Below are 26,965 nucleotides of genomic sequence, written 5' to 3'. Positions count from 1 at the left end.
GTAATCAGTCTGTTCTTTTTTTTGTGGCAAAGCTTTAATCAAACATCTCACAGCCTCCACAAGCCAGAAATGTGTTATTCCGACAGAAACACAAAAAAGCATGCAATTATTCCCAGAGGACCTGTCCCTCCTCTCCGCTACAGCTGCAGAGAAGAGGGCACTATTCCAAACACGTCCACGTCCTCCTCCTCCTCCTCCTTTCTCTTGTCTTTCCTTTCTGCTGTGTGTTGCAAAATAAGACCACCCTGGCCAAACCATAATGGCAGAAGATGTAGAGACGTGTATTGTAATGTCCTCTATGGAGAAACACTCAGTAGAACAGTAGGTCGATTCTCTTCTCTCTGGAAACATCCCCTTATGATGAATAATGAGGATTTATCCTATAATTGCATATGTAATTTTTGAAAAGGTTAACATTTGAGTTTTATAGGCTAAATATAATTATAGAGATCCTATATTGGAAATCTAATTAAGCGTCAGAGACAACAAATGCAACTGAAACAAGAAGGTCTGCCTTTGATCCTCTTTCATTTGCAGACAATGTTTTATGGTATGGTACTATGTGGTGGAGAGGGGGCGATACATACATGCAAACAACAAAATGATGACCTGGACTTAACAATCACGATTATGACATTACATTACATTTCATTTAGCTGACGCTTTTATCCAAAGCGACTTACAATAAGTGCAATTCAACCATGAGTACAAACTCAGAACAACAAGAATCCAGAAAGTACAGTTTCTTCAACAAAGTTAAACCACAAAGTGCTATCAGTAAGTGCCATTTAAGTGCTACTAAAGTGCTACTACGGCGCTACCTTCCCTATTCAAGGTGTAGTCGAAAAAGAAGTGTTTTTAGTTTGCGACGGAAAATGTAGAGACTTTCTGCGGCCCTGATGTCAATGGGGAGCTCATTCCATCATTGAGGAGCCAGGACAGCAAACAGTCGTGACTTTGTTGAGTGTTTAGCTCGCAGTGACGGAGCTACAAGCCGATTGGAGTGGAGTGAACGAGCTGGGGTGTACGGTTTTACCATGTCCTGGACGTAGATTGGACCCGATCTGTTCATAGCACGGTACGCAAGTACCAATGTTTTGAAGCGGATACGGGTGACCACCAGTAACCAGTGAAGGTCGCGTAGGAGCGGAGTAGTGTGGGTGAATTTCGGGAGGTTAAAGACCAGTCAAGCTGCTGCATTCTGGATGAGCTGCAGAGGTCGGATGGCACCAGCAGGTAGACCTGCCAGGAGAGAGTTACAGTAGTCAAGGCGCGAGATGATCAGAGCCTGGGCGAGAACCTGTGCCGCCTTCTGGGTGAGAAGGGGACGCATTCTCCTCATGTTGTACAGCATGTTCCTACAGGAACGTGTTGTTGCGGTGATGTTGGCAGTCAGGGAGAGTTGACTGTCGAGCGTCACACCGAGATTCCTGGCAGTCGGGGCCGGTGCCAACACTGAGTTGTTGAAGGTAATAGTGAGGTTGTGGGTGGGAGAGCCTTATACTGGAAGGAAAAGTAGTTCAGTTTTGTCAGGGTTAATTTTCAGGTGGTGTGCGGACATCCACTGAGAGATGTCAGTCAGACAGGCAGAGATTCGTGCTGCTACTTGTGTTTCCGATTGGGGAAACGAGAGGATCAGTTGGGTGTCATCGGCATAGCTATGGTAGGAAAAGCCATGCGAGCGGATGACAGAGCCAAGAGAGTTGGTGTACAGAGAGAAGAGGAGAGGACCCAGGACAGAGCTTTGAGGGACCCGAGTAGTGCGAGGACAAGGTTCAGACACTGATCCTCTCCAAGTTACCTGGTAGGTGCGGTCGTTGAAATAGGATGAGAAGAGGGAGAGCGCAGTGCCTGTGATACCAAGGTCCTGGAGGGAGGAGATAAGGAGCTGGTGGTTCACTGTGTCAAAGGCAGCAGAAAGGTCTATAAGGATAAGGAGAGAGGAGAGAGGGGCTGCTCTAGCAGTGTGAAGCTGCTCAGAAACAGCGAGGAGGGCAGTCTCTGTTGAGTGACTTGAATCCAGACTGGTGAGGGTCCAGAAGGTTGTTCTGTTGGAGAAAGGAGGAGACTTGATTAAAGATAGCTCGCTCCAGAGTTTTGGAAAGAAAGGAAAGGAGAGAGACAGGTCTGTAGTTGTTGACTTCAGATGGGTTGAGAGTGGCTCGGCCATCTCGGCCAGCAGAATAATGTGAGACATTCGGCAAGGCAAAAGCAGCACGCAAAACGCTTCACTCTCATTGAGAACATTACCAGAAGGCCGCCCCAGGCTGCTCAGGAACGCTTTGTCCGCGATCACAACAGTTGAGTATTACAAGTCAAATTAAAACAATTTCACATAAAAATGCTGTTGCAGGGTAGGCCTTCCTCCAGACTTACCACTTTGGTTGGGAAATCCTCCCTGTTTTTGAGGTTGGAAAATATAGTCATTGGTGTCATCAATCATGTGTCTGTACCCCAAATAGATCTTATCTTTATTAACCAGACAACAGTAGACATTGTCTATTTTTTGCAAAATCTACATGTTCTGTCATAGCAAATTTAGAAAGAAATGCAAAGACCCTGCTTTCTCTTCTCTATTAAAGTGTACAGAGTTGACTGGTTTTCCTAAGCAAAGATTAAACAGCTTCAACAATATGTTAGAAGCCCAATTTGGGTTTATTTTGCTTGCTCATCTCTTGATGAAGTAAAAAAAAAAAAGAAGAAAAAAAGACTTGCAGTATAGAAGCGTTTAAAAATGTGTTAATCAGAGCCATGTTCTGGTTTTATTTGAACAGTTGTTTTTGGTCAAAATGTTAATAAAGTGCATATTAGCTTTATGCCTTGAATGTTATTTGGGAAAAAGTTCTAACAATAAAAAAAGAAAAAAGAAAACAGACAAGTTAAAAGGAGAGGAAAATAGTACTCCTGAGACTCTATTGAATTTTGAAATGGAAAATTAGAGTATATTCCAATAAAGTATCTCTGTTAAACCCAACATGAATCCATCATACTATCATCACTAATGTAAATATGTTGTGGGAGAACTTGGTTTAATTTCCATGGTGTCCCGTTTACGTTTTTAAGCAACACACTCCCACGTTTCAACGTGCTGCTTTTGAACGCACCCCTCACGTGCGCTCTCTCTCGCTCAGCGGTAGATTCGGATTGGACAGACTCGCGTTACTTACTAGCTTTGAGGAAAATGGGAGACGACCTGGGTGACGAATGGTGGGCACACGAGGGCAACTCAGGTACCTTGCGTTACTTTAGTATATTTATGTTGTAGTATTTCTGAAATACGCGTGGTCCGGAAGCTGTTGGTTTAAAGCGAACTGTTGACAATATTAACTTGTAGCGGTCGCGAGTAAAGCCGGGTTGCTAACTGTAAGCTAACGTGAGCTAGCCAGCAGTGTGTGTTCACAGTCACTGCATTCTGGGTAAAGTTAACGTCGGTTATCGTAGCGACTGGCGTAACACGCAAAGTAGCAGCAAGTGTGTTGTTGGTGTAGTTTACCTGTGGTTTGTTAGGACAGGGGGAGTTAAGGTTGGCAGCAGGAGTTGCTACCAGCAGAAGATGTGCAAACACGTGTGAGCCATGATAACAAATAATGATGGTGACGTGAAGGATGCCCTCACGTGGTCTGTCATGTCCGGGCGTTTATCTTACACTTCGCTCTCTAAACGTAACTTTCTTCTATTTATTCTGCTATCTGCTATGTACATCCTCATCTCCACACACTAACAGAGGCAGTCCCCTGCGGCTGCTCATTGCACAGCTTCATGCACTCTGCATACCAATAGAGGGCAGTCCTGCTATGTGCCCTGGACGATTGGCCTGATTGCTAAGGACGGCAACGTGTTGCTGCGTCGCCGAGCAGAATGGAACCGAGTTGAGTCCAATACTTGAGGACAATCTTGATATACTTTAACTTTACTTGAGTATTTCCATTTTAAACTAAGTAAAATTAAGCGTTTACCCCACTTCATTTCACAGGGAAGTGTTGTGTTTCTGGCTACACTCAATTTACTTGACATGAGTTTCTAAAATGATATATTATTAAGGTTTGACCTACCAAATAGTAATGTATATTAATGGCTCTTTTTACTTCAGAAAAACAATTAGATATTTCCATCACTGCACTGATACAAACACATGCACAGACAATACTCTCCAAGCATATTGCTTTTTTTATTTACATTTATTCAGAGGAGGAAAGTGTTCTGGGAAATACAATCGTATTAATATAATATGTTCCAGCTTAACTATTACAGGGAATCAGAGTGTGTATATAGTACTGTTAGCGCTGTTATCTGAAAGTCTTTCAGCCTAAAACAATGACTAAGAAACTAAATAAATCTTATATGTTTATAATATTCAATTTATCAATTATTAGTGCTTGTTTTTGTTTCAATATCCTCCTGAGACTCCCTGGTGTTCCAATCATAATTCTTGGATTTACTCTGCACATTTTTATTATGAAAGTTATTATTAACCCCATTTATATCCATCATTACCATATACATATATGGTCTTTATTGAGAGATGTCTACAGCTCTTGTTTTTTCTAGGTTGGCATCCCATCAGTGCTTACGTTTGTCTCATAGCTGCTTAACAGTAAGGGCTGTGAGGCTGACTGACAAGGAGAGTTGAAGTTTATTAGTTTGTGGCACTGACTTTGAAGTTATAAGAGTGAGGAAGAGATTCGTAAGAAGCAGTCTGACTTTTATGGTGATGACTCTCTGCCCACAGCAATGACAAAGTTTCTCATAAGGCTTCTGTCACGCTCCAGTCTGCCCTAAACTCTCATCAAATGCCTCATCTGGCTACTACGTCGTCAACCGGTGATGTCAGTGTGGTTAATGTTCCTCCATGTTTGTCATCATATACCTGCTCTGCCAGCCTCTCCTAACCACAGTAAGCCCTATTGTGCCCCAACTGTCAGCTGGTTTCTTATTTAGATGACACAGCTCATCACAGCTTTTATTCAAACTAAATAACAGGCCATTTATTTCTGCCACTCTATGAAACCACATGTATCCGTATATTTTGTGGTTTGACCTTTTCAAAAGTTGACCTGTTGGCGACTAAAAACCATGAATATTGTACTTAGATTTTAGGGTATGAGGTATTCTGGAAGTTGGATACTGTGATTAATGTATTTCTCAAAAATAGATTATGAATGCTGCTCCTCATTAATGTGCTACATATTTTTGCCAAATCCATCTTACCGTTTAATATTCTGGATAGGTCTCCTTCCCCTGCGTGCCTTCGTGTGCAGTTTGAGCAATTGAAGCGTAAACGGACTTCTTTTAGCAAAGTTGTAAAATTGGTTGACGTCTAGTGTGTATTTGTATTGGATTATCATTTGACACACACATGTGACACTCCGACCACAGACGAGTGTTGCCTCTGTAAAAGGCCTGTGAAACATGAAAGTACCAAACAGGAAAATATGATAAAGGACCCAGGAAATATTTATAATGTAAGCAAATCAACACAACCATGAAATAAACTGTCTGCAATGGGAGGTTTAGCTGGCAGGAGATGACTGTACAGAATGCTTTGCTTGCTGTGGCAACATGCGTGTCTAACAAAATAAGACCAGCATTGGCATGCTAATGGTTGCACTTTGCTCACACTGTGAACCCAATTGTTTGATAGTAAATGATGAAAACCTGAGAAAATGTTTTAAAGGGTTCCGCAAAAGTTTGGTATTTAAATGTATGTTTTTGTCCGTTTTAAATGTGTTAAGATGATGGTAATTATACATTTACTTTTATCATGTTTGTTACAAATGGAAAAGGGCTTTTAATAGTCCATCCACCATAAAATGTTAACAGACCGACCACCACTAGGTGTTCCAAGTTTAATTGTTTCAAAAAAACATGAGCGGAGTTTTCCAGTGCACATTTAAAGGAGCTTTACACTTGCACACACTTGTGAGGAATTTTCTGTGGTTGAAATAGCTGGTGACTCAACTGTTGACTCAAACATGGCAAACACAAACAGAGCTGTAGAGAATGCACTTTTTACATTCAAAGCTTATATTGAGTTTTTAGAAAAAAGGTTATTAAAAAAAATGATGTTATCACCCTAAAAAAAAAAAAGTGTTTCTAATTCAGGTGTGTTCAGGCAATTGAGAGCAAACTGGTTTCGCAGTAAAAAAAAATGCGAAAGGCCAAAAGCCAATAAATTGGAATTGTAGCAGAATATTATGTTAGATAAAAAATATTGTGAATTTATTACATCTATCTTTTTCCAAATGAATTTAGATTTTTAGAATTTACAATGCTCAGGAGATATTGGAGATGTTTGGATCTCAAACAATCCTACGCAGCCTCCATTGAAATTGTATTCTACAAATTGTATATTCTATATTATTATTAGTGGCCTAATCTTTACCTGCAACTGTACAAAAACCCACAATTTAGACAATATCTACAGTACATAATGAATGAAGCTTCGACCTATTTGGGAGTAGGTTTAACCCTTCCTGTTCTTCAGTAATTCTTAGTTCACTCAATTAACTTAAAATGTGTCAAGTAAACGGGTATGCGCTTGATGTGTTGTGCTTTGTAGTGTTTAGTTGACCCTGGAGGAAAAACATCAAACCAGGTTTTGGTCTTTTCTGATTCCAACTGTTTTGCTTTTAAATTGGCTGGCAACTTATTAGCTGTGTTGATGCCAACCCACTCTCAAAAGTATTCAAGGTGAATGAATCAAATCAACACAACATTTTTTTTAATAAACAGAAAATGAACATTGATGAAACAGAACATTTAAAAAAAAGCACATCACACATTTGGTAGCAATGTTGCATCTCTTAGCTCTCATACGGATACTAGACACACATGTCACACAGTCAATAAAGGGTTGTTAAAGTCAGTCTAAGGACACAATAGCTAGACCAAATAGGATATACAAAGGCTCTTATTTGACAAACACCACAAAGAATTTATTTCATGAATGTTACAAAATACAAAGAAACTCTTGGTTGTCATTAGAGAAAGTTAATTGTTTTCGTTGGCTTGTCTGGGAATGTAACTGAAAACATAATACTGTATGTAGAGAATATATAAATGTTCACCTAATCAAAAAGGCTACTTACTGTAATGTTTGAGGAATGTGAAGCTGAAGAAGCAGCGGGAGATATAGTGATGCTACTTGTAATCGTGCCAACGCCTTTGACATGACAGCCATTGGCGAGCACTTGAGTCCTTTGCTCATGTCGGAGGTAGTATGGCCCAACAGGCTGTGGGATGCTGTGAGTCATACCATTCAGAGACTGGCTATATGGGCTCCCCAGGTGGATATGGATCTGGTTGTCCTCCGTGGCGATGATACTGGGACTTGTGTCGATACTGCTGGACCTTTGAGGTTGCCAGCTGTTCTGCCGCTCCGGTGTTTTGCAGTAGACCGCCGTATTTGCAGCATCGGTTGGCTCTGGAGAACAGGTCCTCACGGTTACAATCTGAATGGGCGAGTTGCTGTGGTCGGGTGTCGCAGAGTGTGATGAATTTGGATTCAACACCCGAGAGATGGGGTTACCGTCAAATGGGGAGACGGTACGGTCGGGGCTTGAAGGTGGGGTTTTAGCATTGACTGCAGACAGAGCTGAGTTTTGGATGATCGTAATTCTCTGTTTAGGTGAGGCTCCGCTTGTTGGAATGAGGGCTGTGCTGGTGAAGGATGTGGCTGCGTCTCCATTGGGGCTACTTATCTCGAGTGTGGCCGTGTTGAGTATATGATGGGGTGTTACTTTGATCTGCAAGGGCTGCCCTGGTGTGTGCGTTAACATCATCACCTCTCCGTTAGCCGCTTGGTGCATATCCATGCCATTGGCTGAACGGCTGCTGTATTGGCTCATGTTGTTGTTTGTACTGTTCAAGCTGTTCAGGTTGCTGACGAGAGATCTTCGTCTGTTTATGACTTGTGCATTGTGGTTTGGTTCCTCATCCTCGTTTTCTTCATCTAGGGCCTCACTGGGCTCGCTGAAGACAGGCAGCAGGCTATCTGCTGGCTCAGTCTGAACCTCTTTGGTGGTCTGATGAAGGTCTGCGTAGCGTTGTTGGTTGGCACCAGTTGTACGATTCTTGATTTGTCCGTGCCTGTCTAGCTCACTACACAGTTCCTTCATTTCTCTGGCCAGCTCTCTGTTACTGGCTTCCTGCTGGGTCAGCTTCCTCTGCAGCGTGGAGTGATCCGTCTGAACCCTGCAGATGGACTCCTCGGTTCCCATCAGCTTCTGGAGTTTCTGCTTCAGGGTGTCGACCTCTCTGCCCAATAGTCTGGACTTGACCTGCTCCTTCTGAAGACGGCAAAGGAGAAGGTGTTCCTGGTTGACCTCCTGCTTCTCTGCCTGCTCATACCTGGATAACTCCCTCTTTGCCACCTCCAGCTCCTCTGTCAGAGCCTGGGACTTCTTCTGTTCATCCTTGAACCTCTTTTGCAGGGACTCAAAGTCATGTTCCACCTTAATCAGTTCTTCCTCCAGCACCTCCTTGTCCTCTAGTCTCTGTTGCAACCTTTCTAGTTCCAGGGTCAGTTCCTTGACTTTGTTGTCCTCCGAGTGGCAGTGGTGGCCAGCATTGTTTGGAATAGAGCTGTGTGTGTACTTCTCTCTCTCTTTCCTGTTTTCCAAGATCTGTAATTTTTTCTTCATTGTAGTGATTCTACTCTGTAGCTCTCCATTCCTCTCCCCTTCGGTCTTTAGTCTATCTTGGAGCTCATATTTTTCCTTTGCTATGCCCTTAATCCTCTCCTCTAAATCTGCCTTCGACCTCAGTGCCTGCTGCCTCTCCTCTCTCAGTCCCTCTGTCATTGTTGCCAAATTGCTTTGCTCATTTCTTTTGCCCTCCTTCCTGTTGAGTTTTTCCTCAGCCTGTCGGAGCCTCTCGGCCGTGTTCTTTCTGTCCTCCACCAAAGCTACAGTCAGTGACCTGAGCTTGGCCAGGTCCTGTCTAATCACCGCCTCACTCTTTCCCAGTTGGCCTTCAACGGCCTCTAGCTCTCTCACCCTGACTTTCAGAGTGTCAAGCTCGCCAGACTGCACCTTGCTGACCTCTCTCTCTCGCTCCAAGCTGCCCTTCAGAATACTACAGTCCTGTTTGCTCTTACCTAAAGCCTCCTCTATCCTGTCCAATTCGCTGATTCTGCCATTGAGTTTATCCACCTCAACTTTCAAGCTACGGCAGTGGCTGGTCTCCCTCGACAGGCTGCGGTCCAGGTCTCGACACTGGTCCCACATGCGTATCATCTCCTCGTCCTTTCCCTCCATTTCCACGACCCTTCTCCTCAGTAACTCAACCTCTGACAGCAGGCTTGGGGTTGTCATGGTGTTCTGGCTTTGGTAGAAGATGGAAACTTGATTATGGTGCAGGGATTTGAGCTCTTCCTTCTTTGCGCTGGGGTAAACGGCACTGACCTCCTGCTTGATGTGGTCAGTGATGGCGGTCAGTTCTTGGACGCGGAGCCTCTGCTCCTCCAGCAGCTCGCTCAGACACTGTTGCTCCCTTACAACCAGCAGTGCAAAGGCCTTCAGCTTGGTGAGCTCATCCTTTAGAGTTGACACTTCTTTTTCACTTTTCTTCTCCCAAATCTCCTGGTATTCTTTCTCCTTTACAGTCAGGAGCTTGAGTCTGCAGAGAGGAACACACAAGCTGATGTCAAACTGATTGTTTTGGCATGGTTTTATTGTGTAATTGTTTCTTATTCCAGCCTCCAAGGACGCTTTGTAGTGTTTATACTTAACCTCTTGGCCACAACTTTTGAACACAAATAATGTCCTCAATTGTGTATTTTCAACATAAACATTTATTTATAATTTTCAGAAAAATTTGGAAAACAATTATCTCCTTACTCAAGCTTCTACAGAAGCTAGTGATACTTTCTTTTCTCTTTTCGTACATGCATCTGTGTGTTTGTTCCTACTTGTAAACCCTAAAACATGGAGATACGTTCATGTCGTTTTGCACTTCTCTCCAGGCAGCATGCATTCTGTAGGATGTTTAGACTATTACAGCAGATGGTCCCTTGGCAGGGAGTGTTTGTTAATTAAGAAGTTCCTCTACCCTTGAGTTCCCTCAACACTGCACCCAATCACCCTCCTTCTGTGCCCCTCCAACACTACCCCATTTCCAGCGAGGAGAGGCAGGAATTCCCCCCTGTTCCATAAGTAATTACAGACTGGCTACATTTACAAGTGCTGACACTCCCCACATTTCCCCAGATGCATGCCAGCAATGTACAAATACATTTAATACACACTGTACAGGAGAGGCACACTTCAAAGTAATCTCTCACTCGTCAATGTTCACTATTTGGAATCAATGTCATGTAAGTGTGGGGACTGTTGCTGCTAGTGTTGAGGAGACTGGAGGTATCTAGAGTGCTGATGGGTCTGCTAGCATTGATGGTCTAATGGAATGTGTCAAATTAGTGTTTAAGGATTTATACATTTTACATTTCAGCATCTGTACTTTTGCTATTAAGATTCATATCACCTACAATGTGTTTAATGTGTGTGGGTGATTGAAAGTTGATGGTGTATTGCTCTAATACATATATTAATAGGTTAGATAATTGTCTCACTTTTAGTTGCCTTGTCAATAATGCTTCTTTAAATAGTAAAGAATTGTAAACAGAATTGTAAACTTAAAAACTACACTTTCAATGACATTGAAAGATGTTCTATCAAAACTCTGCTGGACTGGCAAGAACTTAATTTGCCCGTAACTCATCTAGCAATTAATTCGTTTGACGGTTAATCCGTTTTTTAAATACACATTATAACTTTTCTGCTGGTCACACGTCTTTGGTCTGTTCCTACCTGTGCTGTGACGTTGGCTTCTGTCCTTTAAAAATCCTGAGAGAATAAATCGGCTCTACTCTTTCACTTCTCCCTTTCCCGGAGATCTCAGTGATGTGGACATTCCATCCGGAAAACCAAACATTATGAGAAGTGCGCTGCACACTGAGTCTCACTCGCAGTCCTTGGCGCCCATTACATCATCAGCAAGTCCTTATATGGGACTGTGTGTGTGTGTGTGTGTGTGTGTGTGTGTGTGTGTGTGTGTGTGTGTGTGTGTGTGTGTGTGTGTGTGTGTGTGTGTGTGTGTGTGTGTGTGTGTGCGTGCGCGCGCTGGAGTTCAGCCCATTCCAGATGAGGTCATTGTGTAGCGATGCCAAAGAGGCTAATGGGAAGGACAGAATGTATTTGTGTATATGTGTGTCAGTGTGCGGAGAAAACTAAAGCTTTAATCACAATTCAAACTGGAACGGCTAACACTCTGCAGGATTAGCCTGAGCAAACATGTTAACTATGCGGCATAAGTGCTGCTAGGCCTAACTTGGCCGAGGAACTGTAGCTCATACATACAGTATTGTGTGTGTGTTTTTTTTATTCTTTTTTCCCCCATGTGTTTTAAGAAGAAAAACATGTTTTGTGAGTTTTGCTTTGCCTGGGGCCTGATAACCTGACTGTGAGATGACATCATCAGTTCATCGGCCCTCAATTACATCCATATGTCTCTCTCTCACACTCACTCTCTCAATTCAATTTTTGTTATGCTTCATTGGCATGAATGTAACAAAAACAATATTGCCAAAGCATCAAGTTAATGAGATTATAAAGAAAAAGAACAATGTGCAATTAATAAAATCTGTCTTTTTTACACTCTCGCTCTCTTTTTCAATTCAAAAGGGCTTTATTGGCATGAACGTTTCTACAGCATATTGCCAAAGCATCACAATACAAATTCAGATGATAATAATCATCTGTCTCTTGCTCACTCTCTCATTTTCTTCTCCACTTTACCGTCCTGCTTTTAGTTATGAATTATAACTGCAATTTTGAATGCATCCCACTCTCATGGTATTAGTCAAGTCAAATGCATGAACCCAGTGGAGGGAGGAATGACAGATTCTACTCTGATTATTCTCACCGCTAGTCTCGTCTATCACAACATGAATACTAAAAGTCATCATGGGAAAATAAATGATATTTGATCTCACTAGATGAGATACTGCCACCAGCACTGCAGGAGAAAATAAACATCTGAATGTTGCGCAGGTTCCCCTCCGGGAGCACATACTTGCACTATGGCTCCCAGTTCCAGCTTTCACTGGAAATATACGTCTGGCGTATTTCTTTCTGTCAAGCAAACCCATCGAGTGTCCAATTAAAGGAGAGCTATTACCTCTGTCATGTTGTCACCGCACAAGAATTTACAAAACAGCCTGAAAGACTCACTCAAACTTCAGTTTTTAGACACTTTTGTTTTCAAGCTATTTCACAACAGGCGTGAAACTCTCGATTGCTCATATGTTCAAGGAATACCATGAGAGGTTAAACAACGGGGACCAACGTTTGTGCCTCCAGAAAAGTCTGATCATAGTTTATGAATGAGCAAACAATGTCTTCACGGTTATTGAAGGTTTTTGTGGGCTCCAGATCCAGCAGCTGCGTTAACACAACACATTTTCTAGGACAATAGTTTCTAAATATTTGACACATGATGTCATCTCTTACTGCATCGCTTGATCGCGTTTCACTTTCACACATTTGTTTTTTAGCGCAAAGCCCTTCATGGTTTGTTAAGCCAACAGTATTGTGCAATGCAGACAGTAGGTCTGCAGCATGTGTCCCAAACCAACTGTGTTGTAGTCGAACATGAGTTCTTATTGCTGTGCAGCTTTGACAGTTACTGACCACGCCAGTTGTATAAATTAATGATGTACAGCCTGTATTCTGCTCCTTGGCGTTCTTGTTAATCTCTTAATTGATTGATTACAACTGTGGCTGCCTGTTTCAAAGTCAGATCACTGAGGTTGATAACCTTTCATCGTGACTTGTTTGTTTGCAACAGCGATAACTCAATGGTGAATGGACCTAGTTGTGGTTCATAGCACGGCAATCGTTGGGGAATGTTATAATGTTTTGTTGAATAATTAGGAAATACCCTACTTTTGCACTTGCAAATTGATTATCAGCTTGGTGTAGCTGCAGATTAGATGACGGTATGTTTATTAAATCACCCTGCTCGATTAATACTCTTTCGTAAGGAAAGGTCTCAGTGAGATGAGATAGTTCTCTGGTTGTGGAATGTGAGGGAGAAATCCTCCTCATTCCTTACAATTCCAATCCGCACAGAGCAACTCCCAAACCAGAGTTCACGAGGTCCTGTTTTTGCTTAGAGGAGGGGTTGGCAATCGACAGCGCTTTTCCTCAATTACAAGTATGATCCGATCCCTCAAAAGCATTTCCAAGAAAACCCTCAAACATCGGCCCTTATATGAGAGGAGCACTCTCTGATCCGTTGTCATAGCTCCTATTTTCATCCAGGGGTGTAATTTGGCAATATTGCATTTTTGTAGCTGCTGCCTTTGACAAATCCTCCAGATGTACTAAGCTTAATGCTGTATAAGGTCACAGAAAAGGCATATTAAAGGAAAAAAACAGCGGCTCAGGCAGTCTGCCCCAGATTTCTTCTCTTCATTTAACAGCACATTTAATACAATTTAAGCCATGACAAAACTGACCTCATATTCTTTGTATCGCTAATAAAGAGGCCCAACGGCTCGTGATCAGCTCTGCGCTGAAGTGATGCTGTGCCAGACTTTCATGGTGATTTAAGCCCTTCTTCTGACATATTATTGGCTGGCCCGGCAGATGGTGGATGTGTGTCGAGTGTAAGGGATGGACAGATTCAGAACAGCTGCCGGTTTCCGCTACGACGCTGCCAAGTTTACTTTGTCCTTTTCCTTTTGAGCAATTTTTCTAAACTGTTTCCTCCACCACGTTTAATGTTAAAGAAAACCAGAGAGCTTTTATTTTTTGATCGATTGCTTGTTAGCCATGTTAGTGGCGGGACTGTAGGGGTCACAATGCTGGTCTGTCCGCCTGTCTACGTCGGCCCTCCGCGTCGGCCCTCTAGCACCACCAGCAGGTTGACATTTTAGTCACAACCATTATTGTATCAATTGACATGAAATTATGTAGACTATTTATTCTTTCATGGTCCACTGAGGACGACATTTGAATGATGTTGGCGGTTCTCTAGCCACACCATGAGGTCGGCATTTGTAATTCAACTATGATGGATTGCCAGAAAATTTGGCACAGACATGTTCCCCTCAGGATGAATTGTGATAACTTTGTTGGCCTTTCATCATTAGGGCAAAACTTAAATATATGAAAATTTAAATACGTTTGTTTTTCATCAGTCAAAGCTGTACTTTGTGTTTAGAGCAAATGATCATGCATTAGCTTGCTAACACACTAAACTAAGAAGATGAACAAGCTAAACATTATGCCTTATGGATCAGCATGTTAGCATTGTCACTGAAAATTTTAGCATGCTGACTTTAGCATTCAGCCCAAAGAACTACTGTGCCTCAAGCACAGCCTCATCGAGCCACTAGCATGGCTGTGGACTCTTTAAATCATATTTCTTACACATTCCTCTTCTACATCTGTAGCACTTACTGGTGATGATGTATTGCTGAGAAGGCCACATCAGTTGGGGAGGGAAAACAAGAACTAGTTTAAAAGTAGTTTGTGGCTTTAGGGTAGAGCCTGTGAAAAGTTTGGGCTTGAGAACTGGAGTGAACCGATGAGAGCACGGATGTCTTTGGTGTGCTGAACATATGTGTGTGGTTAATGCTGAGATGCTGTCGGCCCATTGGCAGTTCATAGAAAATGCACACAGACTCAGAACTTGTTCTGATAGCTGAGGTTGGAACAACCAGATCACTGCATTGTGATGTGCACTATGTAATCATCCTTTGACACGCAACAGGGATCATGCTATGGCATAAAGTGATTATATGCCGTGACTGGAATTTGCCTTATAGTTCATCTGCTGTGCACATGGCACCTTGTGGAACTACTTTTGTAGGGAAATGAAAAAGAGATAGGGGTGGTGATTTTAAGCCAGGCTGAGTGGCTCTCTTAGCTCAAAGCGTACGCTTTGAAAAGAAACAGGGAGGGAGATTGAAAGATAGTTCAAGTGGATTTGGAGTAGGAGTGGAAATTCTTTCAGTTAAATATTTAGGCTACTGCAGAGAAAAATGTTGAGAAAGACAGGATGGATAGATAGATGAAAGGGACTGGCTGTATTGCCATGTGCCTTGTGTTGTTTACCCTGTGGATGAATGCAAGCATTGACTCAGCTCAAATCTTTTGGTGCCAAGCTGAAATGCAGTTGGGAACACAGAAGAGGAATGTAAACTCTTTTTCAAGTGTGCCTTAGAACACAAATAAATATGTACAGACAAAAGAGCTGTGGGTTGATTGTGAATTTGCCAGTGAGGAGTAGATAATTGATTGTGCTTTCAGGGACTTTCAGTTACTTTCATCATCAATTCAGCTGCAGATTATTTTCCCAATTAAAATCAAGTAACTGTTTGGTCTACATGTTGTCAGAAAATGGTGAAAAGCGGCCATCGTAATTTTCTAAAGTCCAAAGTGACATCCTCTGATTGATTTTACTCATCAACATTGGTCTGAGACCAACACAAATATGTACATTTACCAAACAGACCAACCTAACATTGCAACTTCAGGTCATGTGACAAATTCAAGTGTGATGTTTTTGACGATTTTCTTAAAAGGAATTGATAAAGGAGATGAAAATCCTCTTTGTTCAAACGGGCTGGAATGTATGAGCCACACAGGGTTCACACTGCACCACAGACATGCTGTCTACTCATGTATGAATCATCATTAGGACAAGATGAACCACAAAGCCGTTATGTGTGCATGTTTAGGGTTTCCACATTGTATTTGAAGAGACAGAATTCTAGTAAACTAAATCACTCCTCTACGTGTGTGTGTGTGTGTGTGTGTGTGTGTGTGTGCGCGTCAGTAAACCTTTTCACTTTGGCACACAGATGCAGACAACTAGTCTCCTCCCAAGGCTGCAATCCCAGTGCGGGTCCCGTCTCTACACAGCTAGATTACAGAGTGGACTCTGGTGGTACATGAGCCGAGACAACCCGGGACTTCAACACAGCGGCCCCGTTGTGGGCCTCAAATTGCATAGGAGAACCAGTGACCTCCTTCATGTTGGACTTAGCTATACCCATAGCCACATCTGAATGTGCTCTCTATTTCTGAAGGGAATGGGTTTTTTTTTACCCACAAGCGAACCATCAGCCCATTTACTTGGTTTAGAATTAGGCCTCATCCTGTGTTGTGTGGTATTGTTGAATTGGGCAGTAGGGTGCCAATTTAGACTGTACATGTAATTGCATGTGAGTGTATGTTTATGTGTTTACAAGGGAGAGTGAACAGAGCCAGGCTGGCCGCAAGGTCTAACCAAGTCCAGAATGTAAGGGACGGTGTCTTAGTGGAGTAACTCCTAAGTACAGTCTTGAGGTCACATACCCTTGGGGTGGTAGAACAACAGCAGCTGAGAGAGCCTTTGCTCTCCCACTCTACCATGGAGAGCATTATGGACCAACATAGACGTAAAGAATTTAAGCCTGCACAAGTGTACATCACAGGGCTCAGATCTGGCTTGTTCCAGTGTGCTGAAATACTTTAATCCCTTAGCCTCTTCTACGCCAGCTGTAAATCCTCACCTCTTTTACATCGGGAGGGATTCTGAAAGGCACGGATGTTTCTACAAGTGTAGCTTCAACGCAGGCTACCAAGTCAGTGGGAATATCAATGTTTGCCTTTGCTTCGGCGGTCATCTGAACCTCTAGGGTTTGGTGCACCAACCTCTCTCTGTCCTCCTCCAGTAGGGTGGTAAGGCAGTTGCTCTTATGGATCAAAGCCCTGTGGCTCCTCTCTTGCTCCTCAAGCCTGTGCAGGGCTCCGGCGTGAGAGCGGGACACCTCCAGGAGCTGCTCCTGCATCCATTCAGAGGAGCGCTTCTGGGCCTCCACAAAGTTGTTGAGCTTAGGGGGGAAACAACGCAGAGATGTGCAGAGGAAGATGTTGGTGTACCTTTACTAAGGTACACCAACATCTTCCCCACGTACATAGTATGTCAATTTGGCAAGTGAAGGTCCTGTCACTGTAAAGCGCATTTTTAAAGATGTCAAGCAAATTACACTAAAATGCTTTTTTCTTTTCACTTAGGTAGGAGTATGTAGCCATTCAGATAGCTTTTTAGCTTTCAGATAAGAGTATTCCTGTGCAGTAATTAAATGTTATTGAAACAATGTACAGGTTACTTTGGATAATCCAAGACTTTACTTCCAAAAGTTTTTATTGGAAACTTCTTCTCCCATCCTATAGAATAAAACTGAACAAATTTACAGATTTTCTAATTATTGCAGAAGAGTAGATCCAGCGCATGTAACACCTGTAGTACAAGGTAACAAATGTGTGCAATTGTGCAACGATGCAGGCGTAATAGATGCTCTTATGTCGGACAGTAATGCATTCCCCTCATTAAGTTTGAGCACTCGCTCCATATGGTGTCTGGTTTCTCCCTGTTGGTACCTCAGCGATGGGTTTTTTGTACACATCCTGCAGGTGGTCCTGCTGGGCCCGTAGGGAGTCTCTCTGCAGGGCACGGAGCACCTTCTCCGGTCTGCTGAAACCATATCGGGCCCCCGGTAGAGCTGCATCAGTGTTCTCTGTTTTCAACACAGCGATTACCTCATCTCTGGCCTAGAGTGTCAAACATTCCAGTAGAACAACTGGCTTTAATTTCCGTATTTCATGACGGCTGCAGCAACTCACTAACAGTTTGCGTGACTTTTGTGTGTCACATGATCTACATTCAGCTACAGAATGAAAGTGTGTGTGCGGGAAGAGACGAAAAGATCCCACCTGTAGTTCTCCCTCCAGGATACTGAGCAGAAACAGCAAGTCATCACGGGACAGTTCTTCTCTTGTGTGTCTGTCCTCCCACCTCTCCCTCGTGTCTCGCTCGTTGGCCCTCCGAAAAGGGATTTTTGGGGGCTGCACGGGGTGGAAGGGAAGCTTCGAGTTGTGTTTCTTTTGATCATCTTGATTCCAAGAAACCATTTTGACGCTTTTACCAAGTGGGTGCATGGCTTTAAGTTCACCTAGGAGGAACTGGAAAGGGATACATTATTGGAGATGACAGCTGAACATGTTCACCAACGTACATGTGCTTTAGATCAAAGTATCCTTATTGTATTTTCTACTGCCCTTGTTTTTCCCCATTAATAAGCACTGTGCTTGACATAACATCCCTTGAATGAAAAGTCCTCTAAAAAGAAAGTTGATTATACATGGTTTCTTGACAGTACAATTGGTTATTTTGAGGCTTTCATAAGTGAACGTCTGATGCAGATTATATAAACCTTTTGTGGGTTAATCCACAATCAGAAGGCGTCTTATTATCACTATTAGTGTTTCTGAAATGGATAGGCCTGCGCCTGGCATTACTTTGTACATGAGCTTAACAGTGTTAGCTAGCCAGTTTTTTTTTTCTGACTTAGTGTTCTCATCCCATATTTAGAGACAGAAAGCAAGCAAGTTCATATTAGTGGAGGATGATGTAATCTCTCTGCTGGTCAGCTCTGCTTCTCTTGTCCAAGCTCTCACCGTGTCTGGGAACACCTCTGATTCCCGAGTTGTTGGTTTGTTTGGATAAGTTAGGCCCTTGTGTTTTCCACCTTTTTGGGCATTTGCAAAAAGCAATTAAGTGAAGTATTAAAAAAATGCCTGGAGGCCTGTTATGTCTCTGCAGTTGTTTTAAGACTGTGATTAAGACCTCCTCTGAGAAATTCTGGAAAAGCAATGTGACTATTTTCTTCTCTCCCCCGCTCTATTTGTCTCCGTCATTCTCTCTTTTACGAAAGCACACATACGCACAGACGGCATCTGCTTGTTGTCAACATGGTTTGAGACCAACCTTGAGTTTCTTTTAAACAAGACGAACAACACTCGTACATAAGGGACACACATTGTGTAAGAATAACACCAAACAGAAAGCCAGCCTTTTGAGCTGGTTCAAACTGTAGCCAATACTCTCCCTCAGCTATTGAATCCCTGTGAGAGTGTTGGCTTACTTAATAGATTGTGTTTGCATGGAAGTATTTTCTCTTGGCCTCTGTGCGGAAGGAGAGTGACGATCTCAGCCTCCCTCCCTTCCCCTTACCCTCTCGGTATCAATCACGGAGACGGATGAAGCTGTCTTAGCTGTCCCTGCGTTCCTTTTACTCCACTTGTTTTCAGCGACAGGAAGGGATGATGAAAGCTCTTAACACAATTGCTGAGGAGTTTTCATGAGGTCACTTTTAAACTATCAAAACTTGCTGTACTCAGGAATTATATTCCCCACACCCTACAGCACAGGACTACTCCCTAATACAATTGACTACATTAACTAAAATTATCATATCTTTTATTGGTTTAATTTCACTGGGGGCCCAGATTTTAAATAAATAAAATAGTTGAGGTTTAGAATGAAAGAGAACCTTCATCAGTGAGCTTAAATAGATTTAGTTCAGGTTTGGTACAGAACAAGATGACGACGTGTGGTGGAGCTGATGTGAGCTGGTGATCTTTGGCGGGTACTGTATTTTCTTTGGTGGCCCGGGGCCATTTCTATTTCTTTTCTCTGCCCGTGAAGGTGCCGTTAATGTGAGCAGTCAAGCCAAGACTCATGCCTCTGTGTCCTTGCTCTTGGCCTTCAATTGACTAATGGTGATGGTGTCTGAACACCTCACTATGCTCACTCTTTCTCTCTCTCACACACACCCACACCCACAGATGGCATTGGTCAGACTGTGTTCGTCTTTAGCGTGCTCAGTGTCTAGACAAGCACGTGCACACACACACACACACACTCCCACGTGATGCCAGGCATGTGAAAATACCTCTAAATCTAAGTTCTGGCTCAGGCCCAGAGTCTGCCGTAATAATGCAAGGGTCGCCTCCACTGAGGACCGTCGGCTGGCCGGCAGGTTGGCAGTCGGACATGTGGCTGGCCACCTCTGTTTATTTATCCGAACAGGACCCAGGGCAGCATGCCTGCGTCCCTCCTGCCTGCCCCTGTCTAGCTCAAAAGGGCACCGGCTGACCTCAGAATAAAACATTAACAATCACCAAAAGAAAACTCCCATAACTCTCCAACAATCCAAACCTGGTCTACACATGCACACAGTTGGTATCTTCACAGAATAAGTGAGCAACATGAGCAAACAACCTGGCCCATGGCCCCCAGGTAGTTTAGGTTTGAAACAACTGCTCAATTCCTTCTCCATGAGCAGCTCATTTCCACTTTATGTCCACCTGTCATGGGACGCTGGCTCAGTCTATGCCCTGGAGTCCTCTTTGGCTTCCAGTTTCCAGGGTCAAGTTGGCTCGGCACTTTGCAATACGCACTCTGTATGGCTGATGTATGCTTTGGCGCGAGCACAGCACTGCGGGCATGGCTGGTAAGAGTGTTGTAACAGAGAAATGATGCAGCTAACTGGCGAGAGAGAGAGCTGGAGATGTTGAACAGCCCCTGAATTAATTTTGTCAGCAAGAAAGCTGCTGTTGTACTTTATGATTATGAGTGTGGTGAGGCTGCACATATTGGGAAATGCTTCATACGCTGATGACTTTAGCAGAAAGACAGAGAGCATTAGATGACGATCAACCACCAGTTACTGCAACTGTTTTGTCCCTCTGTTTAAAGTGTCACACTATTGAATTATGTTCATGTTACCATAGTTTTCAGCCAGCTATTTTTGACTTTGTCTTGACTGTCAACATGCGCTCATTAATGCTACCAGAGAAGTATTAAGAAGCTAAAGAATGCTCTTGTAAATATGTTGACTTTTTGCAGCAACTGTGCATGTCTTACAAAGTGCAAAGATGATTGATAAACATAGTTATTTTCTGCCTTAAACAGCATTCCCTTTCATTATTTGGGTGTGTTTTGTTTGATGTGCATGACAGAAAATGTTAAATATTTGAGTATGGCTCCAACTCCCCTTTTATTGACATCGATAAGTTTTAAGTGCCAGATGTGGCAGTGCTCCTGCTGTCTGCGCTGTTTTAAAGTGCTCATGGTTTACACAACTACTAAATGTTGAGTGTGGGGTTGATGAAAGAATACAAACATTTTGTTATGATACAGATTCTTATGATCTGAACCCAGCGCTGCAATTGGAATCAATATTTTCCTCCTGTCAGTATTCAAGTGATCTTTGAAGTCTAGATAATAGTGGTGTTGGTTGTTGAACTAAAATAAAAGTGAGGTTGAGGGGAAAAAAAACAGTTTTAACAGTATAAGGTAATGCAGTACTGTGCTGCCATAAACTTGGCACTTTTCTGAAATGTATAATATTTAAGTTGTATTTATAGTAACTAGACAGTTGAAATTAGACCTACCATCTCAATAAATGTAGTTTTTCTTGTGGTCTTCTTTCCAAATGGACGCATTTGATCATATGTTTTGAAGGACTTGTGTCCTTGTATGTGGTCTCTTCTACATTATAGTGACTAATGCCAATAAATCAAATGGAAAGCAGAACAGCCGTTTTTACATCAGTGTTGTCGGGAAATCTGATCAACAGTGTTTTGTAATGATGTAATGTTTGTCCACTGGAAGTTTTTTATACATTTATGTGGAACGAGGACTTCTTGGCAGAAGCTCGTTGAAGAACAAAGATGTGAAATTCCTACCATTTATTGATCGTTGATTTTGTCTGCGCTGGTTTCCGTGCTTTGGGACAGACGTGCACTTAACACACAAACACAATTAACCGCGTAGATCGGATGTTAGATTCCACATTTATTGCATCACAGTCTCTTGTTGCCTTGGATAGGGAATGAAAGACGCCATCCGTACGATACCTGTTGTTGGGGGAATTTAGAAAAGAACAAGGGAGGAATGGATGCAACAATGAGGAAAAGGTAAGAACAGTATCCCCCATTACCTAAGTTGCAATATGCTGGCAAGGGGAGAAAAGGGTTTCCACATTCGGATCTTGTGAAAGCTTAAGAGCTTTGGGTTATTTACATAACCTCATGTCTCTGATTAGCACCTCCTGTGCGACATCATCAGGAGCTCCTATCACATGCTGCCATCTAGGATTGGCTTGACTGAATGTCACTGACCCAATTTATGTTAGGGCGACTTCACCATCTAAGAAAATGAATTATGCATTGGACATGAAGGCTGACACTGAAACAAGTCTAGCTTCACTTTTTCTGAGTTACCACTCTTCTGAGATAAAATTCCTGAGAGGCAGACATCAGAGGTCAGATCATAGACGTTTGCTTTAACTGTAAAAGAAAAAAAGGACCAGTTGATAGGTGACAATACTCGCATATGTCCACACACCAAGACATTGAATTGATATGCTTAAATTCAAGGTCTTACTTTATTGTATACTTTATATTCATGTAAAACAATGAATGGGGAAATTGAAAATAATTTGATCCAGATTAAATTTGATACGATTTGAGTCTGTGTGTGAGATAGAATGTGTGTAGCACACAATGTCTGTCACACGAGTTGTACAGAATGTCCCGCTTTGTAGCTCCAAAATATGGTCGCAAGAATCTTAAATAGTTAATCACTGTTGCTGCACTGTTTACTGTGCATCCAATACTCCTCCTGCTGGTGACACTACCTTCCTGCACTGTATCATGTCCAAGCTCTGGTTAAGTGTCCTGACAAAGCCGAACAAGGATAACCAAATAACAATTATTTACATCCCTCATTGGGCAAGCTTTTAAATTTGGCAAGACCGTGTGAATCCTCCGTGGATTCAACCTCATCTTTATTTCCACTTCAGTTAGCCAGTGTAAAAACAAATCCCTGGATTAGCGACATGGCAATCTACAGGGAACTAAATAATTGGATACAAAGTCAAAATGACAATGGACTGAATGGGCTGTACAGGATCGTGTTGGAAGCCAATGCATTTGTAACCAGAATGGTATTCCTCTCTGCCTCGCTGCCATGCCGCTTTGGCCTGCTTGTTAAATTTGTGAATGCAGCCTAACGTCCCCATTGATTTAACAATAACACATGCTCAAACTGTGGCTTTAGAGAGGAAACTGCAGGCCTCCAAAACCAACAACTGGTACAACCACATGCACCACTCCCAAAGTCAGTCAATACTACATGTCTTGAGATGAGTTATTGATTGTTTTAAACAAGCGCCGAATTGATTTCATGGAAAGTATCATATTGTTTTTTTAGAAGCACACAACACAAATATTGCATCATTTTTTTTGCGTTTGGCCTGTATAGGGGGATAAGTGACCCTTTATCCTCCCGCAACCCAAAGTGGTATCTTTAATCAGACTAATAGAGTAAACTGTTTTGATGATTTAAAAGTTTTTCTGAGGTCATGGCCGACACAGTTTTAATCAGTTGTGTAGGCACAGTGCCAGTTTACACGGACAATCGCCATCGCCCTTAAAACCTAATAACCAAATCGGAGTGCCATTTATCTGAAACTGAAACCGTTTCCTGGCACCAGTCGATTTGATCCCCTTTACATCTAGTCAGCGACGTTGACCACCCATTAAAACCAGTGACCTCTATTGATCAACCATTAAAGATGACCGAGCTGCCCCATTTCCCTACATCTGAGCCCTCTCTACTGCCATTGACTTTCATTGATTTATGGTTAGCTGAGCTGCAAGCTCATTGCCTTTGATGCGACTGAAAGCATACTCGTTTCCTCCTACTGGGTCCACCATCTGGAGTGAGTGTGGCATGGAGGATATCGGAGGCAAGGCTTACGGCACATTGGAGATATTGACCTTCTCATAGATTATCTATTGCTCCGCAGGCAACATTTTAAACGGCCTTCTCCGCACAGCATTCTGCTGAATCATTTGCTTTTTACTTCGAGGACAGCACACTTCCAAGGAAAAATAGGGACTGGAGCACTCTGATTGATTTGCAGCTTTTAATAGTGGAGTCGACACATTAGTCTGTTCGTACTGTGTCTTCATCAGAGTCCAAATGGACAAAGACATAAGTGCAATCAGTGTTCTCTAGTTGTTGTTTTTTCTCTTTTTGAGACACTTAAGAAGTAGCCCGGTTCCTCTCCACTGTTTTATTTATCTGGTATGCATTTAGTTAGACTCCATTCATTCACCATCCTTTTATTCTTGGATAATATATTCATTTGTTGGTTCTTTTCATCCTTCCTCTGTGTAAGGATTCTTTAAGCCCTTTAATCATCATTTTGTATTGCAGTTTAAATGGAGTCTATTGAATTTGATATTGCCCTAGGTATTGCATTAGCATCAGTCTGAATGCAAAATGATGCAGTAAGGATTACAAAGTACAGAAGAAGTCTTTTCTCTTCCCTCTCACCTTTCTGCTACAAACCATTATGCAATATAAAGAGGTGTGACAAAGTAAAGAAAATACCTGAATGAATGAGTTTAAAAACATAATATCCTCCAGATTCTTCTAAAAGTTAATGCTGAATGACTTATTTCCAAGAAACTTATGAGCACATCTCTGGCAAACCCAATATTTAAAGTGGTGCTTCTGTGTGATTCTTTGCGAAGAAACCCAGATTTACAGATCTGTTGATTAAATCCTGTAATTGATTATTTAAAAAAAGATTTGAGTGTTAGTCGACGGAGAATTTCTTTGGTCGAGGACAGCCCTCCTTTAAAACAAGGATCAGTAGAGTTCTTCACAAGCACCAGATCTTAACCCAGTAAATATAAGTCTGAGAAATGTCTACACAGTGCTGTGCCAGTGCCACTGTCAATATTAAATGTAGAAATATATAAATGATGTTCATCCTTACTATACCAAGAGAACTGAAGCTGTTCAGCCCATCCCCTTACTTTTTATTTTGTTTCCCTTTTAATTTGTTACACATTGTATGTCGTATGTTGGGCTGTTTTAGCAGTGGTGAATAGAACCACAGTAGAGCCTCATTCCCTGTGTGTCTCACTTCAAACCCTTATTATCGATCAGGTATGCGCATCATCCTCAGGCCAGTTTAGTTGCTATTAAAAGGTGTACTTTGCGTGTGATTAATCAGTAATATGTATCTCTCACCAGTCATTTTTAAGGCTTTAATATGTCAAGTGCTAATTGAAGACAGATTGGATGATGACTTTAAATAGATTGGGCCCTCATAAATTAAGAATTTTCCGGATAAATGTTGTTTGAGAGCATGTGCAAAGATAGAAGAACCCAAAGCTATTTTTCTATAACCCCTAACTTCTTATTGACATGTAATGTTCTCTCATCTTCCATACTATAGTACAGGAAATGTTGGTCAAACTGAAATATCTAATCGGATACTTATGCACCAAATGGAAATTGTCAGAAATGGTTAAGTACAGATGTCACACTTTGTGACGCAGGGGAACTCATTTAGTAGTTTGGGATTAAAAAGGTGAGCAGGAAATATTTGTTTCAGACAACATTGTTAGTGGGCATTAGAGCTATTTCAGTACTGTCTCACAGGGTGAAAACAATAGCCCTCTTGACGCCTTCATAAACCTCTGTGATGTTATATTGTTGACCCATATCTGTACTAATATGTGCGTTATGTCTGTTGCGCTAAATGAGTATTAGCAGCCTATAATTGCTGAATTATTCCGAGTCATTCCCGACATAACATCACATTTAAATACGTGTTGAAACAGCTCATCACCTCCTAGAGTGTTGCTGAATGGCTCCTTGATCAGTGTGTTAGGTTTGTTCTCGTGCTAATGGTGAGATTAAAAGTGTGCGTTAGGCTTAACATCAGTGTCCACATCAGCTTTCACTCATCCAAGGGTTTTGGTTCACTTCTGAACCCACAGGCTTATTGTATTGATGTGTATTTCACAGCTCATTTAATACAAAACAGCCATGTCAGGTGACATTAATTGTGCATGTCGAGGATGCCAATCATATTAGAAAGGTGAACTTTTTACGTTGACATTTTTACCTGGCTGCCTTGGTGCGTTCTTTAAAATATTTGCTAATTGGTTACAATCTTTTTATACCTTTCAAACTCACAGCTGCAACCACACGCTTAAACCAAAGCCCAATCCTACCCGTAAATACAAGCATCAGCAGAGAAATATACACTTGCCTGCTGCGGGACAGGTGGACCTGGACCTCTTACTGGTCATAGGCCTGGATTTTGCTTTGATTGTAATCCATTTATCTCCAATATCTTGAAGTCCTCCCCTGTGATTAGTCTTCCTTCTTCTGTTTGTCCTCCTGTTTCCTGGTCTTTGGCACCTGTGTATCCTCACTTTCCTTCAGCGTGAGAGAGGAAGGGATGAATTCTAGCACAGTAAGAGTGGAAATAGATTGCTTTGACCCATCAATAGTGGGAGTGGTCTTTCAGCAGAAGGAGTGTGTGGCTGGACAGATGACGAACAAATAAAGACGAAGGTCTTGGCGTGAGGGATGATGTGGAGAAGGGGTGTGGTTATTGAACAATAGAATAAAAAAGAACTGCTAGTAAGAGTGGACTAAGATCCCTGAGCCATCCTTCACATTGTCCTTTCTTTTTTATGGTCCTCAACTATAATGCCCCCAAGGAAGAGTTGTAGTGAAAAAAACAACAACACCAACAATAAAGGGGTGTAAGGATGAAGATTGGATCAATCGATTGTGTGATGGGAAATTAGAGGACAGAAGACAGAACATCTGGCGTCAGGTGTTGGGCTCCATTCACACCAAATCAGGCATGGCAGCAAAACATACCGGTCCCCCAGATTCGTATGAACAGAGCCGAGTGTGTTTGGGTTGCGGCGATGGGGGCCGCAGGGATGGCGATAAAAAACACTTGAAACAGAATCAACTTTTGGTGGTAGCAAATCACGTCACCAGCGATCAATGAATGAACTTTCTTTGTACAGCACCTTTCATGCACAGAAATGTAGCAGCAAGGGCTTTACAATTGAGCAACAAAAACATAAAAAGCAGAAGTTTAAAAACTATACGCATACACAAGAAGGAAGCCAGATGTTTGTATTTCTATTATCAAACTACATTCAGAGCAATGCTGTATTGTGTGATTGAATGAATGCTACCCACAATTGGCTAACCCCTCCATCGAGACACT

General features: G+C 42.3%; 2 protein-coding genes across 2 annotated transcripts in view; one reads left to right on the top strand and one right to left on the bottom strand.

The window, feature by feature from the left end:
• Positions 1-3,173: 3,173 nt before the first annotated feature.
• The window catches only part of cmss1 (cms1 ribosomal small subunit homolog), a 28,544-nt gene continuing 4,752 nt past the window's right edge, over positions 3,174-26,965 (top strand). Inside the window, exon 1 of the mRNA XM_079230649.1 lies at positions 3,174-3,230. Within this exon, the coding sequence (XP_079086775.1) occupies positions 3,182-3,230 (49 nt within the window). The 5' untranslated portion in view covers positions 3,174-3,181. The remainder of the gene's footprint in view (positions 3,231-26,965) is intronic.
• Positions 6,711-10,893, bottom strand: LOC306747584 (filamin A-interacting protein 1-like). The gene is made up of 2 exons (XM_079230648.1): positions 10,809-10,893; positions 6,711-9,618 (listed from the first exon to the last, which is right to left on the bottom strand). The coding sequence occupies exon 2, from the start codon at positions 9,312-9,314 to the stop codon at positions 7,068-7,070; it is 2,247 nt and encodes a 748-aa protein (XP_079086774.1). The 5' UTR covers positions 9,315-9,618; positions 10,809-10,893; the 3' UTR covers positions 6,711-7,067.

This window comes from Taurulus bubalis (assembly GCF_910589615.1).
Source record: "Taurulus bubalis genome assembly, chromosome: 15".
Taxonomy (NCBI): Eukaryota; Metazoa; Chordata; class Actinopteri; order Perciformes; family Cottidae; genus Taurulus; species Taurulus bubalis.
This window is presented reverse-complemented; position numbering and strand designations above follow the sequence as displayed.

Bases quoted from the DNA above. Each gene is read 5' to 3' on its own strand.
- LOC306747584 (XM_079230648.1), bottom strand. From the start codon at position 9,314: ATGACAACCCCAAGCCTGCTGTCAGAGGTTGAGTTACTGAGGAGAAGG.